This window comes from Empidonax traillii, unplaced genomic scaffold (genome assembly GCF_003031625.1).
Source record: "Empidonax traillii isolate 1590-97213 ecotype Southwest subspecies unplaced genomic scaffold, ASM303162v1 scaffold16:size2589160, whole genome shotgun sequence".
NCBI lineage: Eukaryota > Metazoa > Chordata > Aves > Passeriformes > Tyrannidae > Empidonax > Empidonax traillii.
In genome coordinates, this window is record NW_020955209.1 from 1194734 (window position 1) to 1216880 (window position 22147).

The 22147-nt window shown below is 36.5% G+C and overlaps 1 protein-coding gene across 4 annotated transcripts in view; it reads right to left on the minus strand.

Moving 5' to 3' along the window:
- Positions 1-227: 227 nt before the first annotated feature.
- ATG5 (autophagy related 5) overlaps positions 228-22147 on the minus strand; it is a 61684-nt gene continuing 39764 nt past the window's right edge. The window contains exons 7-9 of one of the 4 annotated variants that reach the window (XR_003572512.1): positions 16464-16581; positions 4832-4982; positions 228-406 (exon numbers count right to left, since the gene is read on the minus strand). Coding sequence is in view for 2 of the 4 variants with exons in the window: in XM_027895212.1 (XP_027751013.1) it covers positions 4906-4985; positions 16464-16581 (198 nt within the window). In the remaining 2 variants the exon portion in view is untranslated. Of the gene's footprint in view, positions 407-4824; positions 4986-16463; positions 16582-22147 lie in introns of those variants that run through there. The other 3 variants (XR_003572509.1, XM_027895225.1, XM_027895212.1) reach the window with 3 other exon arrangements.

Genomic DNA, 22147 nt, shown 5'->3' on the forward strand with positions numbered 1-22147 from the left:
CCAACTCCAGGCAAGATATGAATATGGACTGCCATTAAGCCCATATTCACTCATTTAGCTTTAATTACTGCTCTGTTTCTTTGTATGGTTTTGATGCAGGCCAGTTGGCTGATCTCTACATGATCTTGTGGCATAAACATCTCAACCTGTGACTTAACGGAGAGGAAAAAAGCTTCTTTGTCACAGTTCTTAATATGATTTGATCCCCTGGATTATATTCCATTCTCTATCCCCAATATGGAAGTAGATGAATATGCAATATTATCATTGACATAAAATATCATTAAATACTGAGATGAAATCAAATATTTGATTCATAATTTTCTTCTCCATTTAATTTTTCCTCTCTTGTTATTTCCTGTCATCTTCTACCTCAAGTCTATCTTCAGGTTAGATAGTCACATTTCTGAAACACAACCAAAAAAAGTGGATTAAAACAGTCACCACAAGCAAGTTTATTACCAAGTTTATAACACTTTGGAGCAGCTCACAAGAACTTGGCTTACACTTCTAATCTCACAGGAGCCAGAAGGCATGTAAATGAACTAGAAAACTTTTTTCTATTGAAAAAGTCCATTGAAAAAGTTTTTAGAGAAAGAGAATTTGGCCTCAAACACTGCTAAGTAGACTAAGCTCGAGCAGACTATTTTTAACAATTCCCCAAAACAGTTACTGACAGTAATGCTGTCTAAGACAACCAAGGGAATTTTTCCTTCTGTAAAAGAGTTCATGCAGCTCAATGAAAAAGCAGATAGAGGATGGAAATGAAAGCTTTACTTAACTACACATTGCAGTTGTTTTTTTTAATTATTATTTTGATTCTTGTATATTTCATAGAAGTTTTTTAATAGGCTTGATGACAGAACACTAAAATATTTTTCTTAAACATCTGACATTTTAGTATTTAAAAGGTTTCAGAAGGCCTTACAAGACTGAGCCCAAGATGCTTCCCATCAAACATCTAGCTTCAAGGAGAATGAAAAAAAAATGTAAGATTAAACTCCCAGGAAACATTCTTATTACCCTTCTTCCTTAGCATCGATGCCTTAGCCTCAGCCTTGAACTGGCAATAAACCTGTGCTAGTTTAGAAAAGAGTGGGGTAAGCGACTGAGGTTTATAAAACAATTTTCTGCACCGTGTTAAGTTTGGCCACGCACATGTGGGCAAAGTGACAAAGTTCAACGCAAATCGTCCTGCTGCTCCGTGTAACAAGAGAGCACACAATACATTTATATATACAAGGAACGGGCAGGGTGTGCACTAAAAGATAAACACTTGAACGTGTGACAAACTGAGGCCAACTCATCCGTGATATGTTTTCCATTGCTGAGGGAGAGATAAATCACTTTTAGGAGTTTTGCAGCTTTTCTGAACAACGGGTATCTTGACTTAAAATAAGTTAACCCTTTCATGCACCATGCCCCTAAATAGATTTGAGGTTGTCCTTCCCTCTAAACTGTGTAGAGCTGACCTTCAGAAATTAGGGCTATCTCTGTATACAGCTAGGGAGCTAAATGAGATCAATGTGGTTCTAGAGAAAAACCCTACAAAATAAAAACAAACCTCATTTGATAAATATTTTTGTCTATGAAGTTTGGCCTAAAGCAAATCAATTTTCTGCAAAAGACCTTGCTGCTAATAGCTTGTGAGAACTTTTTATAATGTCATTGTTTTCAAAATACTATTATGCCAAACAATTAAATAACAAATCCTCTATGCAATCATACTATATATTCCCTAAACATTTGCACATTCATACACTTTTGAAGGTTTTAATGGCATTCTTGAACTTTCAACCTCTAGTTTACTTCATTTTCAAGTTACTATAATTCACATCATGCCTGCAAATATTCTGTGGTTCTAATAGCTGTCCATCTTTTATAAAGAACTTTCCAGTTGACCAAATGATGACCTACTCCCAGCAAGGCAAAGAAGGATTACTGTTTCTGAAAAATCACTGTCAATACAGAAGAGAGCAGCACATATCCTTGTTTTCAAGCCATACTACTAATTGTTAATTTATCTTCTCAGTTTAATAAATGAAATTCAAACGTGGACATTTTGACATAATTACAGTTTAAAAACACTTGGCTGAAGAGTGATAAGCAACATACACAGATCGAAAGCTTAATTGCTGTTATTTCATGTTTTGTGCCTTCCCCCACTTAACTAGAGAAAAGTAAACGGTTTTTTCCTTTTAAAAAATGCTACTTCCAGGAATATTATTATGTTGTTTAACAAAGTAAACAACTTCACAAGCAAACGATACGTGAAAATGGAGATGAACTGGTCAATTATGTCCAAACTATGGACAGTTTTGTTCCATGTCTGACAAATTCTTCGACCTCTGCTAAGCTGATCAGTAAAAACTCAGCTAATTGAATCCATCGATGTGAAAAACCACAGGCTGAAGTCTGTACTGCATACATCAAGCTGAAGGATTTCTGCTTCAGCCATGGCAGGAATAGTGAGTGGGGTCAGGTCAAAGAGGGTTAAAGCAAGTCAGGATATAGCCAAAGGAATACATCAAACACTGATTTTAAAAGGGCAATTAATCTTAGACAGAAATGCTTCCTGGGGAATGAGATCTCAATCTTAAGAGCACACTACATGATGTTGCAGTAAAAATGTACATATACAAGCTTAGAGAGCTTTCATCCTGTGATCACAAACAGAAGGGGAGTGCTGTTTATCAGAGAAATACAAACCCTTGCTAAAATACTTACATTAGCTTCTTCCGGGCCCTTGCTCATTGAAAAATAAATTCTGTAATGAGCAGGCAGTAGAGTTTGCACACATGAAATATCTTTTTTTTCTGTACATGTACTGTAAGTTCTTTTGAACAGCTATCAGACTAAAGTATTTGGAGATCTCTATCACAGTAAAATTAAACAATTTAGTATTGAAAAAAATCAGGAAAGGGTGGCTAAAGGAATAAAGGAATACCTGCAGGGCTCTTTACACTGAATACTTAAGTTTAAAAAAAACAAACAAATTAACCAACCCTCCCCAAAACAGCTACCTGGCCACAGTTAAAACTGGAAATGAATTTTCATCAAAGTTCGTTTTAGTTTTTCCATTCCAAAATATCACGAGAGTTAGCTACAAAACTCATAATCATATAATCTCTATTTTTAATGAGAGCTTGACTCATAACCTAAGTATTTTTATCTTAGAGTTCAGAAAGTATTTTTCCATTTTATAGTAGAAAAACAGATCCATAAATCTTAGAACACAGACATACAGCATCTGCAAACAAAGTTTGCTAAGTTAGTATCATTAATTAGTTAGCAATGTTACTACAAATCATTAGCCATGTGGACAAAACACTGTGGGTACATAGCTTTGAAATGAGTTACACCTAATTTTGCTGCATTAGTTCATTAAAGAGAACTGGCTTTGCAACTAACCTTCCATCTGAGGATACTGATGCCCAACATCACAAGTGGCAGAATGGCATCTGTCGGTGTATCTGGTCCATACATCTGCCTTCTTGGCTTAAATTTCTAGTAGCAGCTTGCACAAAGATATTAGACTTAGGGAAGTTTCCCAAAGTGCAGACACCCACTGCATTTTGTCATTGTAAATGTGGTGATGGTACCATCAGGAAAATGGATAATGAGCACAAGAACCCTCAAATCTTCACTGACTGTAGCACCTCTGTGCACATGCCAAGCCACTGCGTAAGGCTTTGGCTGTGACATAAGTTTAACCACGGTTTTCTTACAAATATTCTCCAAACGGCTACAGGTGCAAAATAAGATGTTAATGCTATCCAGTGTTTATCCGCTGAATGTGAAGTTAACAAAATCTCTGACTAAAATGAGGTATTCAAACAGAGCACAACTACTGTAAGCAAGTGCTGCTGAACCCTTAGAGAAAAGAGTAGGACATAGTACATAGTGTTATTAGGGGATTACTCTGCTATTCATTATTGGTAAGACTGCTATTTTTTTCCTAATTATTTTTTGTAGGTCCTTTAGTTTTGCAGGTTCTGTTACTTCCAGCCCTGTAAGAGGTTTATCTCCTGGAAAAATCAGGTTATACCTATATGCATCAAGGTAGAATAGAACCAGACTGCAAGAGAGGTGAAAGGAAGATGGGAATGATTTCCACCAAAGACACAGTACATATACCTGATTTAAAGGTATTGATGCAACTCATAAAATGGATCAGAACCCACTCTCTGAACCTCAGGGCAAGTGCCAGAAAACAGCTCATGTCTATTCAGCTAACCTATCGCCCTCTCCATTATTGCATATTAAGAATGGTCCCCAGACTGTTAATCCCTGGACGCTGCTCAAATTTTCTGGGAAAGTATTAATTGCACTTGAACAAAATTATGCCAGAGAGCTACTGATAGTCATACAGCACAAACCACATATGTTCTAGCCCTCTTCTGTTTACAAGTGTAAATAAAAACACTAAGACCACAACATTCAAATCTCGTTGTGTGCTGCAGTGCCCTTGTTGAGAACTTCACATTGTGGGTCTTCAGAAGGTTATTACTGTCTCCTGAAAGCTTTGGTAGACCCAGCTCTCCAGTTCCTCTCCACCAATTGCAACACTAAAAGCGTTGTCACATTTTCTATGAAACTAACCATAAAAAAAGATCATGTAAGTCTATTTTGGGTACTTTAGTTGTTGCTGACATGCTTGTTGCTGTCAACAAGGATATATGAGAAATTTGAAGAAAGGTTTGTTTTGCATTTCTTTTCTGTGAAGTTTTTGATGGGTCAGTCACACTGAGTGATCTCTGCGGCCCCTTTGTAGTAAGACAGACTGATTTGGATCATGATTCAAAAAAAATCTCTTAACTCTGCTACTGACCTCAGCGTGACCAGGTACAAGGCACATCGCCCTCTGTGCCTCTTAATTTCTCCTTCCTCTTTGTCTCTCTTTACTCATCTTTTGTCTAAGTGATAAATTCCGTGGAAACCCATCGCAACACGTGTACAGTGCATAAAGAACCTGAGGTCTCCTGCTAAAAATACTCATTTTAAAACTGAAAATTCAACACAAGCAAAACATTTTGTCAAGATGCTTTGATTCCAACAGTTCTCCTAGAACTCATATACATGGTAGATTACTAGAAATTGGGAAGGGTTTCTGTCAGTAATTTTCTACAATCTTTTCTTGACTGCCTAGATTTTCAGATCTATAGATTCCATCAGGAAATTGGTGGTGGGACACTGATGTTCCCAGGAAGAGAAGATACTCTAGGATGATACTCTCTAGGAAGATAATCTAGGATGAAGAGAAGATACTCTAGGAATTCTCTCTTCTCCAGAGAATTTTACAAGAGCTGGCCTGCAATTTTCCAACAGAATAAGCTAAATTTCAAAAAGTCTATTTTGCTCTGTGAAGGATTTTACTTTCTCTGTTTCGTACTACTACAGTTAATGATAGACTTAAAAAACTTTGTTGTGCCCGAATGAATTCATTGGTCTTTTGACAAATTTAAAGAGAATAGTCTGGAGTCTGATACTAATAAAACTTATTGGGTGGCCGGCAGAACAAATGTAGCTGAAGCTGAACACATTTCCAAAGGCTTGTTCAAGAAACAGGATTATTTCCCTATTTGCTGTACCTCTTCCTACAGTCTATCCTTCTGAATGTGCATGCTTGTGCACTCCCAGAAACCACTTCTAAGTTACAAAGAAAAAGCAAATTATTCTTGTCATGTTAGGAAAGTTGTTGGACACAAGAGGAAAGACTAGACTAGAATAGACTAAGGCAGTTGGAAGGGACCTATAATAATAATCTTGTCCAACTGCCTGGGCAATCCAGGGCTGACCAAAAGTTAAAGCATGTTATTAAGGGCATTGTACAAATGCCTCAAACACTGACAGGCTTGGGAATTGACCAGCTCTCTAGAAAACCTGTTCCAGTGTTCAACCATCTTCTCAGTAAAGAAATGCTTCCTAAGAAGAGTTCAGTACCTCCCTTTGTACTTCTCTCCTCATAAAGCTGTAGAGAGCAATAAGGTCACTCCCCAGCCTCCTTTTCTCTAAATCGACAGTCCTCATCTGCTCTTCACAGAACACACCTTCCAGCCCTGTCACCAGCTTTGTTGCTCTCCTCTGGATGCACTCAAGTACCTCAACATCCTTAAACTGTGGGGCCCAGAACTGCACAGAGCACTCCAGGTGAGGCTGCACCAATACTGAATACAGGGGGATAATCACCTCTTCTGACCATCTGTGTTTGATGCACCCCAGGATGTGGCTGCCAGGACACACTGCCAGGCCTGCTGCCAGCCAGCAACCCCCAGGCACCTTTCTGCAGGGCTGCTCTCCAGCTGCTCCTCTCCCAGTTTATACCTGTGCTCTGCATTACTCTGTCCTAGGTGTAGAGTCTGGCATTTGGACTTACTAAATTTCACCCCATTTGCCACTAGGAAAGGGGCAAAGGTCTCACAAGCTAACAAATGGATTGTAGAGTCCTCTGAGGCAATGATGGAGAAATCCTTAAAACCAAGCTATGCTTGCTGTTTCCTGAGAAGTTCTAAGCAGAAAGATCACAACTAGCCCCAGATACTCATTATGTTTCCTCTTTTCTTTTGAGAGCAAGCGAGCCAGAACATTCTACACACACAGAAGCCCTCTCTGACTTTGCAAAGAACCTGTTTAGAAATCAAGATGGCTAACAAGAAGACATATAAACAGCACAGCTGTTAATTGTCATTAACTCTTAGATTACTTGCACCTTCCCATGTGGTCATGACAAATGAATTCCATATTAATTAGTTCTGTAGTAATGACTATTAATTCCAAAATCTCAAGACAACCTCTGGACTTCCACCCTTTTTGATCAAAAAGGACTACTAAATCAAAAGGTATGCAATTTTAACATAGAAAAAACGCCCTTTCTACTCCAACCTTTAAAAAAAAAAGGCAACTGAGGCAAGCAGGTGTTTGTGGGTATAAAAAAAAAAAAAAAAAAGAAAAGAAATCAAAGCCAGCATTCAGTCAGATGAAAGTCAGATGCAGAAGGATAACCCAAGCAGATGGCCTAGTTAGGAAAGGATAACAGGCACAAATAATGACTCACACCAGAAAGGACACGTACATGATGACCTCCTCCAATGTGGAAAGCACCACTGAGTCAAGGACATAAGGAGGGCAGAATAGCTTAAGTAGTGGTCTGAAGTTCAGTTGTGGCCTGCAAGATGACTCTTACAGTAGAGGAGACAGTAGACTAGAATTCATATCACTGGTGAGCTTTTAATCATCTTTTAGTACACCTACACTCTACAAGACCTTCAACCACTCACAATACTCTCATACCCATGTAGGATGAAAGTGGGGCTAATAAACTGTCTTAAACTGACCAAGGCTTGTTATATTTCTAAATTTAGATGGCTTGGGAAAGTATTTCAGCACTGTACCTCCACAGCACCAAAAAGCAGAGAGCACAAGCAGTCAGACTTACCAGCTAGACATGAGGAGCAAAGGCTTCCTAAGTTTGCTCACCATGGGAGCAGCAAGGACTGGGATGGTTTGGTGCTGCTTCAGCTCCCACAGTAAGCCCCACATCAAGTTAATGCTAACCTCAGGCAGAGCAAGCCCTATCATATTTCGTCTCTATCCAAAGACATTCACGCTGCATACATTTACCTCCTATTTGTCATTTGCATCAAAATTAGGAGCCTACATGACAAATCTAATCTAAATTCAATTTTTTGTTTGACTAATTTACTGGAAGTCAGTGCTTAGAAAACTGAGGAAGAACAAACACAATTAATATGTAGTCTCTCTTACAATATACATTAAAAAAAGCTGAGAGCTAATTGAAAACAGTTGATCCTAATTTTACAAAATTATTCAGTACAGCAAGTCTAAAGAGAAAAATCCTGGAAGTCTTTTTGATCCTTGTTTTATTTCTGAAAGAACTAATGACACTGCTGTAGAAAGAGGTCAGTTCACACAGCTTTTCTGAATGAACAACAATGCTGTGAAAACTGGGATTGATTGATAGCCTACTGTTTGCGTCATTATGTCCAAATGTTTACCATTTGAGTCTTCAAGGAAGCATGAGACAAAAATCAAAACAAGTTTTGTGAAGACTTCAACAGCACTGGCAAATTAAAATTGTATCCAGAATTGTTTAGACATGATAGCAGTGGAAGAAAACTGCTTCCTTCTGCATTATACAGTTTTTATCTTTGTATTATGCCTGATGTCTTTCTTACGTTTCTGGTGTGGAAGAGGAAAGAAGTCATTCCCTCCCCCAGAACAATTTTGTTTTCTATCATTTTAACCCTTTGTATCTTAAAAGCACTCTGTTGAACTCAACACTGTTTCCTCTTGTAGTTGTTACTCTGTAGTTATATAAGATCATACCGTATTTCTCCCCTTCTCCTACTAAGATGAGTCACTATTTCTAAATTAACTGTTTACAATATTAGGATATTCTTTTACAGGAACTTCATAAATGTCTACTAAACTTTTTTTTTCCAATTGTTGTGAATTATTCACTTTTTTTTTTCAAATTTGATAAACCCAGAACTTTGGAACTGGTGTTGTTTCTGGAAACAAAGGTCCCTTAATTGGCATGAGGAACACTACCACCACATGCAGAAAACCATGGGGAAATGCAGCGTGACTTCCCCGAAGCAACAGATAGATAACACTTTATTTTATTATCTGTCATAAATGACAGTCTTGCTATAAGAAGGTGGCCTAATCTACCTAATCTCAGTAAGACAGAAGATCAGAGACACTGGGGAAAATAGGTGCTATCTCCTTCAGGCACTGATAATTTTATTATTTGGCAGCTTGGGGAAGAATACCCATAAGTAACATGTTCTACAATATCAGATTTGTAGCCTTATGCTATATTTACAGGCAACAACAGAGTCTTAACATCTTTTCTCCCTTACCTGCACAGAAACTATAACTATGCAGTCTAAGAGACCATGGGTAGGATCAAGCTTCATCTTAGCCTGTTCCTGCATCATCCACTAAATCTTCCCACAAATAGCAATAGCTCTGAAGTTATTTAAATGACTGCCTAATTTTCTGGAACTGGGAACTACTGCAGACAATTCCACTTTACCACACAAGAACTGTCCAATTAAAGAACCAACTTTTGTCTGTGCAAGTGGCATCCACAAGCACAGGAAAAAAGATCAGACAATGAGTTGACAAGCTGTAGCATGAATAATCAGAATAATCTGATTCTAACCCTGGAGTCCTTATGAATGGGTGTTTCATATTAAAATTAAAAAAACCTCTGTCATGAGCTTAGAGTCAAAACTACATGATGCACAGTCTATGAGAAGTAAAACTGCAGGATTGTTGCCAGAAAGGATCTTTGTACAATTTCAAGAGTGAAAAATGGTGAATGAAAAGGGGGACACTGGACAATTTTATTCTGGACTTCACTGAGTAACCAGGACACTAGGCATCTTGAAGGACAACTGAATTCCAAGAGAAACTGAGAAATGGAAAATGCTGATAGAGAGGCACAGTCCCCAGGTGTCGAAATAGTTTCCCAGGTGTTGAAATAGTTTAGATTTTCATATCAAGTGGTAAAAAAAAATGTTGGAAAACACAAGGAAACTGAAGCAGAAGTATAGATAATAGAACATCACAGGACAAAAAGGTGGAAAACAAGAAGAAAAAAATTAAAGCAGAAGTGATAATGACTAACTACTTCCCCAAAGAACTAGATCTATTCCTGTTAGAAAATCAGCTAAGGTCTGAAAAACTAGAAAATTAGTTATATAAATTACAGTGAGCTCAGTTAAAGAAGAAGAATGGCCAATTTTAAAGGATGTAAAAGCAGATACTAAAAGAGTAAGAAAGGACAGCAAGAGTTATATATTGCTAGAATACATGTTGAAGGAACATGAGCAGGAAAAGAGACATTGACATGAAAGAAAATAAAATGGGTCAGCACAAGTTGAAAAGAGAACTAAAAAATAAGTGCCCCTCTTACCTAATGCTGCAATCAGGATCAGAAATAATGAAACACTGCCCAGAATCTAAATAACTACCTTGTCATGGGTTTACATATGAACAACTAGGGAAAAGCAAGAACAAAAAAACAAGCACACAGCACTCTCCCACTCCCTCAACAGAATATGATCACAGCTGAGAACTAAACACAGCTTACTATGTTCAAAGTACAGAACTTGCAATGTTTTACCTTATAAGACTGAAAACTGAAATGAAACTCCACATCTTCCAGTAAGGATTTCCTGCAACTCTGGGAGGTCAGGAATAATAGTCCATGAATAGCAAGCTAAGTATACCACAGAACTCCCAAATTGGATTTCAACTGTATGCAGCCTTTAGATGAACTGAAGTAAACAATAATTATGGAAATACAGTAAATAAAAAACGTACTAATATACAACATAGGTTTACCTACAGTAATATTTTGGGCTGAGGGATCTTTAATTTATGAACTGCTGTGTAACTGATAAAATACAATTTATTTTTAATGCAGTAACTAAAACCAAAAAATAACATGCCTTAAAGATTGATCACAGCAGGCTGCAATATAGAGGAAGTGATTACTAGATTAGTATGTGTTTGAAAATTATTTTAGTATTTATTAAACATGGTAAGAAGGACTTCAGTGCTTCCCAAACTTCACATCAACACAGGAGGATATCATCATCATGGCTAGGCTTCACGAATGAAGATTTGAGAAGGGCTCTACCCAGATAAAAATAGAGAAAAAAACTGAAGCAATGTATCAATATTAAATGCAAGGTGATGTCCTTTCTGTGATGACCTGGTCTTTCTATTTCTGTTGGCACATAATCAAAAGTGTCACCTGTGAAGCAGCTATAAATAGGTACCATGTAAAAACAAAAACTATTCAGCTAATGAGAAAACACCTGATTTAACACATTTGCTGTCTAAATACTCATTTAGACAGAAAATTAGAGAGTGTTATATTAGATCAGCTCTAACCTAGTCTTCCAGGGGGAAGTACTGTACAGTACTGCAGTAGTAGTACTGTAAGGTGAAAAAAAGAGCATCTTCTTTGAAGGTTCTCTGAACTTTGTATTATTCTTAAAGATGTTTCCAGTACCTAAAGCAGGCCTACAGGAGAGCTGAAGAGAGACTTTATACAAGGGCATGTCAAGTGACAGGACAAAGGGGAATCGTTTTAAACTGAAAGAGGGTAGGTTTAGATCCAATATTAGGAGTAAATTCTTTACTCAGTAGGTGGTGAGACAGTGGCACAGGTTGCCCAGAGAAGCTGTGATGCCCCATCCCTGGAAGTGTTCAAAGCGAGGTTGGATGGGGCCTTGAACAACCTGGTCTAATGGAAGGTGTCGCTGCCTATCGCAGGGAGGTTGAACTAGATGATCTTTAAGGTCCCTTCCAACCCAAGCCATTCTCTGATTCTGTGTTTGCTACTAACAAAGGCAGACACATTCTCCTTGCTGCTTTAGAAAAACAGGGTACCCTTTACAGTTAATTAATGTAATTGCCGAAAGTTTTAAGAACTATACTGGCTTCTCAGTGCTTGTTCTATTCCAAGTACTGCTTTTCTTCACACTTTCAGACCATTACTACTACCGTATAAAATGCTTGATACACATTTTGGCAAATGGGCTCCAAACTTCTATATTCTCTGCTCCAACTCCACTGCGGTGATTAAGGACAAGAGAAGATAAAGCTAACACTCCTACTCTAAGCAGAAGCCACTCCTTCCTTTGGTATAACAATGCCCATGACAAAAAGCCTTAAACTTCTATTCATCAATTTTGCTCTGATCAACAGCTTAAGAAGATGAAACTATTTAGCAACCCGGAAAGGTGAACACTGTACAGAATTCGTTAAGCAGAAAAAAAATATATAACTGAATAAAGGATCAGTTTGAGGAGAGACAGGAAAGCAGGGGTTGGGATAACAGCTCAAGTTTTTATTTTTTACAGCACTTCAACAAACAATAAAAGCCTTGAATAAATAGTTTCATAAGCTAATTTAAAATAAAACACAGTATTCTAAACAGTTACCCACAGTCTGCAACAGTCCAAAATAATATTGACAAATTATTTTACAAATACCTTTTTCACTATCGATCTTTTAATGTCACTATTCCACCTGTTCTCCTTCTGAAAATGTTCTTAACACCACGTTTTCAACAGTTGGTAATCAATGCATATATTCAATCCACATATATATAAATACATTTTTTCATTGAAATATTTTTCTCAGCACAGTTAAAAGGGAGACTTAATTACATCCATGTTTCCTAAAGCAAAGGCATATAGACACTGTGGGTGGTTCTCGAAACCCTTCCCTCCCTCTTCTTGTGGTGGTCCCTAAGAATCTGGCAGCAGGAACAGCTTGCATATATGGCTACAAATGCTGAGTCTGAAAACCATATATCCTCTGTGTTCCCACGGCACAAAGCTCAGTTACGGATGCCACCATAGACAAGCGACCACCACAATTACCATGAAGCTTCCAGTTGAATGAAAAGTCATCAGGAAAGAGAAAACCATAGAGGGAAAAGAAAAAAATAATTCAAGAGATGGAGAAAAACAGAAAGAAAGAAGCTCATACTGATTGCGTTGCACTGACAAAAAGATGCAGCTGATGTCACCAATTACTTAACTCGCTAAAGAGGGAGGTTAAAAACAGTTTGAAAAAAGATCTAAATGACTTTGTAAAGAAGAGTAGAAAGTCAGAAAACAACTTGCTTCTCCAGTACCTATTATGTCTTTAAGCATATCTTTGATAAGAGACTACAATTTTCCCCTTTATTCAGAAAAATTGAGATCTAAGCTTTGATAACACTGAATGAAGTCTGAAAATCCAGATGTGAAAAAGTTTTCCATCGTTTTCTAATATACCTTTCATAATGTATTCTGGTTTGTTTCAGTATTTTAATGCTTTGGTCAGAATAAAGTGAAGATTAAGATAAAACATTTAAGTTTACAAGAACAAAAATTAGAAAATAACAGAAAAGGTCCAAAGAGGACTATTTTTAATGTCTGAACACAAACTGTTTTTCCTTCAGAAACCATTTTAACAAGTTTTCTGTAGAAAGATTGTATTATCATAGATTACACATTGGAGTCTCAAAGAGGTACTATGGTGAGAAGTATTAATTTTTTAGAGGGTGGGACAGAACACTCATGTTTATCACTGAACTTTTCTGACGCTGCTCTATAAAATGGGTGATTTTGTAACACTCAGCTTGCCTACTATCACATATGAATGAATCCCCCAGGGCAAAAAGAACTGAATTCTATTCCCAAAGGTGCAGTATTCAGCTGCCGAAATTACAATACCTCCTGAAGCACATTTATTCTCCATTCATCCTTTCAAGAATCAGGACTGTGATTTTTCACTACAAAGACCTGACACTAAAATATGCCCAGCCTGGACAGGAAGACAAAAGTCTCGCAGAAGACAAAGGGAGATGAGAGGTAGAGAGTTATTATAAGCTCAATAATGATCAGTGTGCATGTGTAAAGAAATTAAGATTGTCCAGGAAGTTTATAGGTCTGACAACTTCTAAATTTCAAGTACTCAACTTCAAATGGAGACAACTACTTTAGAAAGAAAACATCTACACATAGTATCTCAGGTTTGAAAAAGTGCTTGCAAATTAAACTCTCCTACAGCCATATCTCCTCTGTATTTTGAACTGATGGAACATGTATTGACAGATGAAGGTTGTTAAACTCTGTGATCCATTGTCAGAGAGAAAATGAGCTGACTGAATGGAGATTTAAGTAGCACAGATGTGCTGTGGTTCGGTAGTCCCAAGAGTTTAGTTCACTTGCTGGAAAAGGGAGAAGAATGTCCTCGTTATGGCTGTCAACGTTTCTACAGGCCAAACTCAAAAGTGGCACTATGTAGTCTGGTAGGTTAGTTGGTTTCTTAATAGCTCAAAGCTATATTAGAGCATGAACACTTAATATGGTGCACATTACATCTGAATAATGACTGAGTGGATTAAGCCAACCAAATTCACTTATTGGCTAAGCTGAATAATTAGTGAACAGAGTATGATGAACTCAGCCAGTCAAGTCTAAACCAGCACTGCCCTTCACACCTCTTTGTACTGTCTTTGTGTGCATGTGCTCAGCAGTAAGAATCACTGCTATCACAGACATCCATCTTTTCAGGTCACTTTCCACTAAGTCTGAATCTTTCCACATCATCCCTATCATTTTGTTCTAGTGCTGCTTCTCTTTTTGCTTTCCATGTTTGTCTTTTTTTCTTTTCATGTTGCCATTCCTAATTTTCTACTTTCTATTCCTATCTGGGGTACAGCAAACCCTGAAAAGGTTTTCCTTAGTCCTTTATCTTACCATCTCCAGCTCCACCTGACCACCCTGCAGTGTCTCATTCTGCCAGCGCAAACTGTCTTTCTTTTTAACTTCTGATTCAACTTGTTCCTCCAAATCCCTTCTCCAAATCACTTGTCCAGCAGGATTTCTACTCCCTACCCTTTCACAGATGCCTTGCATGATCTCTATGTATGTTCCACAAGCATTGCTTCTTTTTCTCCCTCATCCTTTTATCATCTCCTATCCCACTTACTCTGTCCAGGTGTTCGCATTTATTATGTCAGGTTTTGGCTTTTTCCCCAATCTCTTTCATCCTGTCACATTGTTTATAGTCGCTCTCCCCATCACATTTAATGATTCCCAGATCTGTCATTTTCTTCCAAATTATTTGTTCACTGCCTCTGTGTATCAGTCCATCCCCATAACTCCTCAAGGGTCCACGTTATTTTCTGTATTTAGCTCAGACAGCTTTCCTTCTGTTACATACCATGAGAACACTCAGAATACAAGAGAAACAACTGAACAACACTACAATACAAAGCTGGACTACAGAAGAAAATCTGTGGAATTCTAGATAGCTCACACTCGTGAGGGATCAAACTCTTCAGTTCTAAGTTTCTCAGTAGAAACTGGGCAGGTGCATACAGGAACAGACAAGCATATTCCCATACAAAGAAATCCACTAAATTTCAAATTGCTCCTTCAAAGTTTTTCTAGCCTTTAACAAAGATGAAACAAGCAATTAGCACAGCATATTTCTGTTCTGATATTAAAGGCTGGCAGTTTTGTCAACTTCTGAAAAGAGGGCCTGCTGATGGGAAGCACAATCACTGCTAGTCAGATAGAATTGCATTACATTCAGACTTTTAATAAAGGCAGTACCTAGCACATTTGCCACCCGCAGCTTTGGCAAATCCACTTTGTAGAAATTATCATCCACTATATACTGGAATAACTTTTGCATAAATGCGTTTTTAGTTTCTTTCATTTAATTTGCGCTTTTGACTGCTCCCCAAAATAAAATGCATCCATCCTTCTCATTAATTATTTTAAACTCACTCTGTAACTTTTCATTACTGTCTGTAGGATACTGACAGTTAAGTACTTGAAGATGGCTAACCTTGATTGTGCTAACATTCAAGTATCTATTTGTATCTTTGACACTTCAGTCACTTTCTAAGACTGTGATACTTAGAGAAATCCATGACAACTGTTTGATTTTGAATTACACAATTTCTGTGTGCAACAAAATCTTGTAGATTTTTACTCTGGTTTCATATTTAGTGCTTCACTGTCAAAAGACACTGATTCCAGACCAGGAAATTCTGTGCCAAGGTCTTCTCTAGAATATCATACATTTCTCAAAAGAAACTGTGATTTATTGACTGAAGGAAAAAAGAAGTTACTAATTTACAGCTACTGGTAAGAAAATAGCAAGAACCAGATGAAAAACCTTTCGCATTAAAAAATTCTGATCTTAATTTGCAGAGTACATTACTTTTATATTTATCCTACCTAAAAAGTATATTAGAGTTCCAGTAGTTGTAATCTTTCAGGCTAAAATAACATTCAGAAATGCTTTTTTTCTGAATGTGCTCATCAACAAATGCTATTGTACGAAATTATATAATGCCACATGAACTAATTGTTATCTTGTCACACAATACTACTTAGTAATCATACATATAGTATTATATACTTGTAACAATCTCTTTCTGGTACATTTTAAAATGCTGGACTTCAACAGGGAAAAAGGCATTCTGAAAACATCTTCAATTTCTATCAGTTTTGGAGTTTTACATATGAAAAGTTTTTGCAATATAAAATTAGAGGTAACAAAACTTCTGCTAATGCTTTAAGGAATTTTTTGTTAAAGTGCAGAAAATAACATGTTAGTGTTTTTATTAAAAACAGCATGATGGCAAAGAAGTAGACAAATTTAAAAATGAAACTTCTAGAGATTATTGTTTCAGAAGCAGCTAAGGACTCAGTCTTATCCTCTCAAAACAGTGCAGATAAAGCAGGGTACAATAAAGAGCCAGGAAGGAGTGAAATCTGAAACTCTGGTACTGAGGATTAGTTCTACCTCCAAAATACCCATATTAAAAAACAAAACCACACCAAAAGAAACAATAAATCAACAGGAAAAAAAATCTTATTGGACAAAAGTTATTTCTGCAGTACCTTCAGGGGCGATAGCACCAGGACACACATCTTTTAGCAGGTCTCCCAAAGTATGCAACTGCCCTCCTGAAGCAATTGGTCGAAACAGCTTCTGTATAAAAGGTCTCTCTGTTGTTGCCTGTTTTAATAACAAAGTTAACAAAAACAACAATTTAAGGACTGTGCAAATATGTAATATTACCATTTAAGACAGGTAGAACATACAGGACAGAATGGAAGACTGCAGGAAAAGAAGCATCTGGAATTTCCCCATTCCCTTCCCTGCCTTCCATTTCATTTATATCATGAAATGCAGGGGAGTTTTTGTTTATTAACAATTGCAAGTAAGCTGTCACCCCAGAAAAAAGTGTGAAGATAATTTATAGCCGGTGTCATGGATATGAAAGTGGGTTGTTGTGGTTTTGTTTTTGGTTTTTTTTTTTTTACATTAGAAAACCACCAAATCTTCTGTTATGGGAATATGATCTTCTTAAACAAAACATTTTAATAAATTCTTTATTTCAGTAAAACAGGCAGTAAGCACAAACTCAGGAGTTCAATATACACCTATGTTTTGCCAAGTCAAAGCAATACTGTAACAAATATCCAATAGTTTTTGCAATACTCTATCTTCCTCCATCTAGAAGAACATTAGGCACTTCCAGTAGCAAACAAGTACGCTTAGAGGTCAAGACAGGTGAACTTTTTTCCAGTAGATTTCAAGTAAAAAATTTCAAACTATTTCAGCTGCAAGAAACAGTACAGTTACAAAAAAAAAAAAAAAAAAAAAAAAAGTATTGTGCTTGGACAGACAGCCTGCGTACTTAAAAAAATTAGTCATAATACATATAGAACATAAATGCCCTACTTCTGCTGCAGATATACAAAGCAATTCAGAATGATTTCAACCATGGATTCTTCAGTTTAAAACTACTCCCCCTTGTTTTATCACCACAGTCCTTGTAAAACGTCCCTCTCCAGCCCTCTTGTAGGCCCCTTTAGGTACTGTAAGGCTGCTGGGAGGTCTCTCCAGAGCCTTCTCTTCTCCAGGCTAGACAAGCTGAACCCCTTATTCCTCCTATGCCTTAGCATAGTTTCCAGAAGGATCTGCTCCATGATCTTGCTGGGCACTGAGGTAAGACTGAGTGGACTGTAGTTCCCCAGATCCTCCTTGTTTATCTTTTTAAAATTGCGGTGACGTTTCTCTATGTCCTCAGGGTAGCAAAATCTGGATACAAGCAGTGCTAATGAAATGTCTGAACATTTGAAAAATGATGGCAAGCACACAGCCAAGCAGGATCCACCTCAGATAGATCCACACTTGAGAAGGGAACTCTGGCACACCATACTGAAGAAATGTACTTCCAAAACACTAAAAAAACAACCCCCAAACCAACAAACAAACAGCAACAACAATAAACAACACCCAAAGGAAACATAGAAAAAATGACAACTCCCTTAAAACATTGTTATAGCCAAAACAATTTGGTATCAAGTTTAATTTTAAAAAATAATGAGGTATTCACAGCAGTCTAGTCATAGCTCCCAAGTGCTTACCACCTGAAGTAGCAGAAGTGGAAATAAACACTAGAAGTATGCAGGCAAAGGTTGTTATCATTATCAGACTTTTAAGATAAAAATTTCCCAACTGTGTACTGCAGTTTCTCATTTCTTATTAATAAATTATGATCAGTCTTTTCCCTAGTTATAATAGAGAGGGAAAAGCCAAAAAAAAGCCAAAGATGTATTTTCTCAGGTCTCCTACATAGTTGCTGACTGCTGTAAAACAATATCCTTAGCTGCTATCATGAAACATTACAGAAAATGAATTCAATTTTGTATTTTAAGTGTTAAGCAACACAGATGTGGTAATGTAAATAAAAATCACTGGTCTTCATCAATGTTAAAATGATAAAAGTAACTGGATGTTGTTTACACAAAGACTGTGGTTCACAAATCTAATCCTACAGGCACAGTATTACCCCAACATGCTTACACTTCTTCCCTCACATGCAGCAGATGCCTTCTGCATTAAAACAGTCAAAAGAAAAGTCCCATCCTACAATCCACAATATTTGTAGGATAACTTTCCAAAGTAGCTTAGTCATACAGGAGTATAAATAATTTTAGAAAAAATCTTACCATCACCCTTTTTCAAGTGTAAGAATATAAGCCCAACTTGACTACAGCTTTCTACTCTAATATTGCTATCCCTGGAAGTGTTCCTGGCCAGCCTGGATAGGGTTTTGCACAACCTGGTTTAGCGGAAGATGTTCCTGCCCATGGTAGGGGGATTGAACTAGGTGACTTCTGAAAGGTTCCTTCCCACTCAAACTGTTCTGTGATTCCATTTACTACAACACATGAAGGAATAGCCACCATGAATCACTGCTTACATAATGTGGTGTTTCGTACAATATTTGTTAACCAATAATGCAAAAAAGTACTACCTGTAATCTAACCCACAAAGACATCGCTGCATAACTAATAATGATTTTAAATAATCTACATCAGACCTAAAGCATGTATTCATACAGTATCCATAGTTTTTCCTACTAAAATTATCAAAGCTTCAACAGAATGTGGCGCTTTTTAAATTATTTTATTTTACAGTCTAACCTCCACGTAACTGTGAGTTGTTCAAAATGTTATGGATGCATTTGAAGGACACAACAGGTGAAAGTCAATCAGGAACTGCTGACATCTACAAAGGAAATGGCTTCAAGTATATGAGGATATGAAGACAATCACCTGAACCAAAAATTGCAGTGCATTTTCAACTGATCTTATCCACAATTTAGTATCAAATTATTAAATTTATATGAAAGCAAATATTAATATCTAAATTTTCTAGAAAGCTGGACTTAACTGCAACTTCTCATTTTTCTACATTATTACATAGACCACAAATCACATTCTTTGCAGAACAAATGAAAACTTTACTCTTTTTTAAGCAAGTTTAAACCATAACAGTGATAGGAAAGTGACAGTGAGAAAAAAAACAGGCTAAAATTACCTATTCAGGTATAGTGGCATTGACAAGAAATATAGGTGAGGGTAAATTTTAAGATTCCCTTTAAGGCATTGTAAAGCCTCTCAGGATTAGAGACAAGCTATACAGTTACATACTGTGCTAACAATTTTAACTTTTTCCCCCTATCATCCTGACAAGAGAAGAGGGGAAAAAAAAAAAGGTTGTCAGCTTGCCTGGTCCTTCTCAGAATCAACAGAACATCAAACACTGCATGAAATCCACAATTTAATTAGTCATATATTTTATACAGGATGCATCCTAAAATGAAAAACATAACCCATGAACTGCTAGGTTTTAATCTGGAAAAATCACAGTTACCAGTATTTTCATCTAGAAGAAACGATTTGGATTTTCTGCCCAAACACTCAGCTGCTATTCAGTATTCAAGCAAATAAAAGTCACCATACATATTGAACCCACAAAGAAAAAAAAAATTTCTTACATTTCCCACATGTGCATAAGCTGGCAGCCTAAAACTGTAAAACTTGAAGAGTTCCCTACATATTCCATTATATTTTCAGTAACTTGTCAAGTTCATAGTCTGTGCCATTTTGTAATGAACCACTTTACACTGAAAAAAGCCCTCCTAACTTCATAGGACCATTTTGTTTAAACCAATTTAAACTCAACCAAGAAGCTTTAAAAGTAATAATAAGAGTTTACATAATGATGTAAGTTATTTCATTAAAAAAAAAAAAAAAAAGAAAAAACAGGACAATTAACTACTACTCCTTAAAAATAAAATTTTTAAAAATATTTGCTCAAAAATATTTTTTTCATATTTTTAGAAGATGCATTCTACTTTGTAGAAATGTTTTCAATTAAAAATCTCAATGCACAATGTAAAAGTGACTAGCTGAAAAGATGATGAATTGCTGTAGTCACAGAACCATCAGAATACCATGCCTGTCCAAAAACAAGATACTGCAAATCCCCATCAGAAATACTGCTCTTCCACTGGTGCTGAAATGCTGTTTTTCTGCTGGTGTTTCTGGGTGGGTTCCTTTGACTTCTTTTTGCTTAATATTGGACCAGAATCACCGAGTACTTAATTGTGTAAAAAAAGCAATATTTCTGGGTGGGAGTTTTTTGGGGTTTGTTGTTGTTTTGTTTGGTTGGTTTTTGTTTTAGTAAACTCTGTCTCTTTCATAAGGGTAATTTTTAGCTGAATGAGCTAAAGTACACACATAAAAATGATCTCGTTTTATCTAATTGAAATGTCACCTTTCAAATTTTATCAGTATTTTTCGAGCTTCTATTACAAGAGACATAAAACATGACAATGTGATATTCCTTTTTCCTGTAATGATTGCTCCTCTTCTCGTCTTCAAATCTTCCAAGCAATAGAGAGCTTCTCCCAGACACCCCACTGCTTTTTTCTATACCTTTGATAAATTTTCTATTTCACTTTACTCTTCAAGATGTTAGGACTGGAACAACATTGAAAAAAAGACTGTTTCTAGTATTTCTTTAATCAGCCTCTGCAAACTCCAAGTAGATGCTCTAGATATGATTTTGTGCACTTTAAATAAGCACTGCTTTTGTCATCATTCAAAATTTTGAACTGCTTATCTGCAACATCACTGTTCAGAGAATAAGGTACATCTCATTATAAAATAGAATCAATTAACTTTTTATTTAATAAAAGAACTAAGTAATGATTTATATGTCCAACATGTAACTAAAAACCATAAGACAAAAAGGAGTATAAACATGCCCAACACATCTATCTAGGAATACCACAAAATCAAATCACTGACAGCATGTGCTCTGGGTTGCAGAACAAGTTGTAAAATCAACATATATAATAAATCAAATTACTTGGGTTTCCCATATTCCATTTTAAATTGCTCTAATAAACTATCTAGTTCAGTGGTTGTAAAAATTACAATAGATACCTGATTGTAACTTATGGAAAAAATGAATCCTTTAACTTTTCCTTGAGTTGGTACTAAAATTAGTATTAGAATTTCTTCATTTATGTTATAAGAAGGAAGCTTTGGTTTCCTTATGAAATTAGATGTGTTTATGGTGATGGACAGGAATTTTATACTCTGTAGTATTTTTAAGAGGCTTGAAACAACAACAGCAAAAGAAGATTAAACAAACAGGCTACACTTCATACATTTAATGACACTCACAGCAGTCACCTAAATTAGTAGTGCAGAAGTATATGGAAGCTTAAGATAATTCTATGCATACACACACATATGCATATTAATGGTCATGACAAATGTGTACTTTTTAGTAAAGTACAAAAACTTAACTAATCACATTCTGGCTGTCACCTGGTGACATTAAAGTGTAAAACTTCTTAGACGAGGAAGCAATCATCCTATCAATCCCAGATATCAAGGAATCACAATATCAAGTGAAAATTCTATTATTCTTGAAAGCACTCCTAACAGTATTACACAAAATGGAAATTCTTTAGGGTTTGAACATTAATGATCACTGTTCTAAAAGCAAGGACAGTTATATGATGTGTTCTCTCACTTTAACAGTCTCTAGCTTTAACAGTCCATAACAACGGCCACCATAACATGTGGCAAATATTATGTCAAGAATTGATGCAAGTAATAATGCCAAAATTACCTAGTATCTTAGTCAAGACTGCAGTCAAATGAAAGCCACAACTACAATTATAAACACATCTGGAATAAGGTTAAAA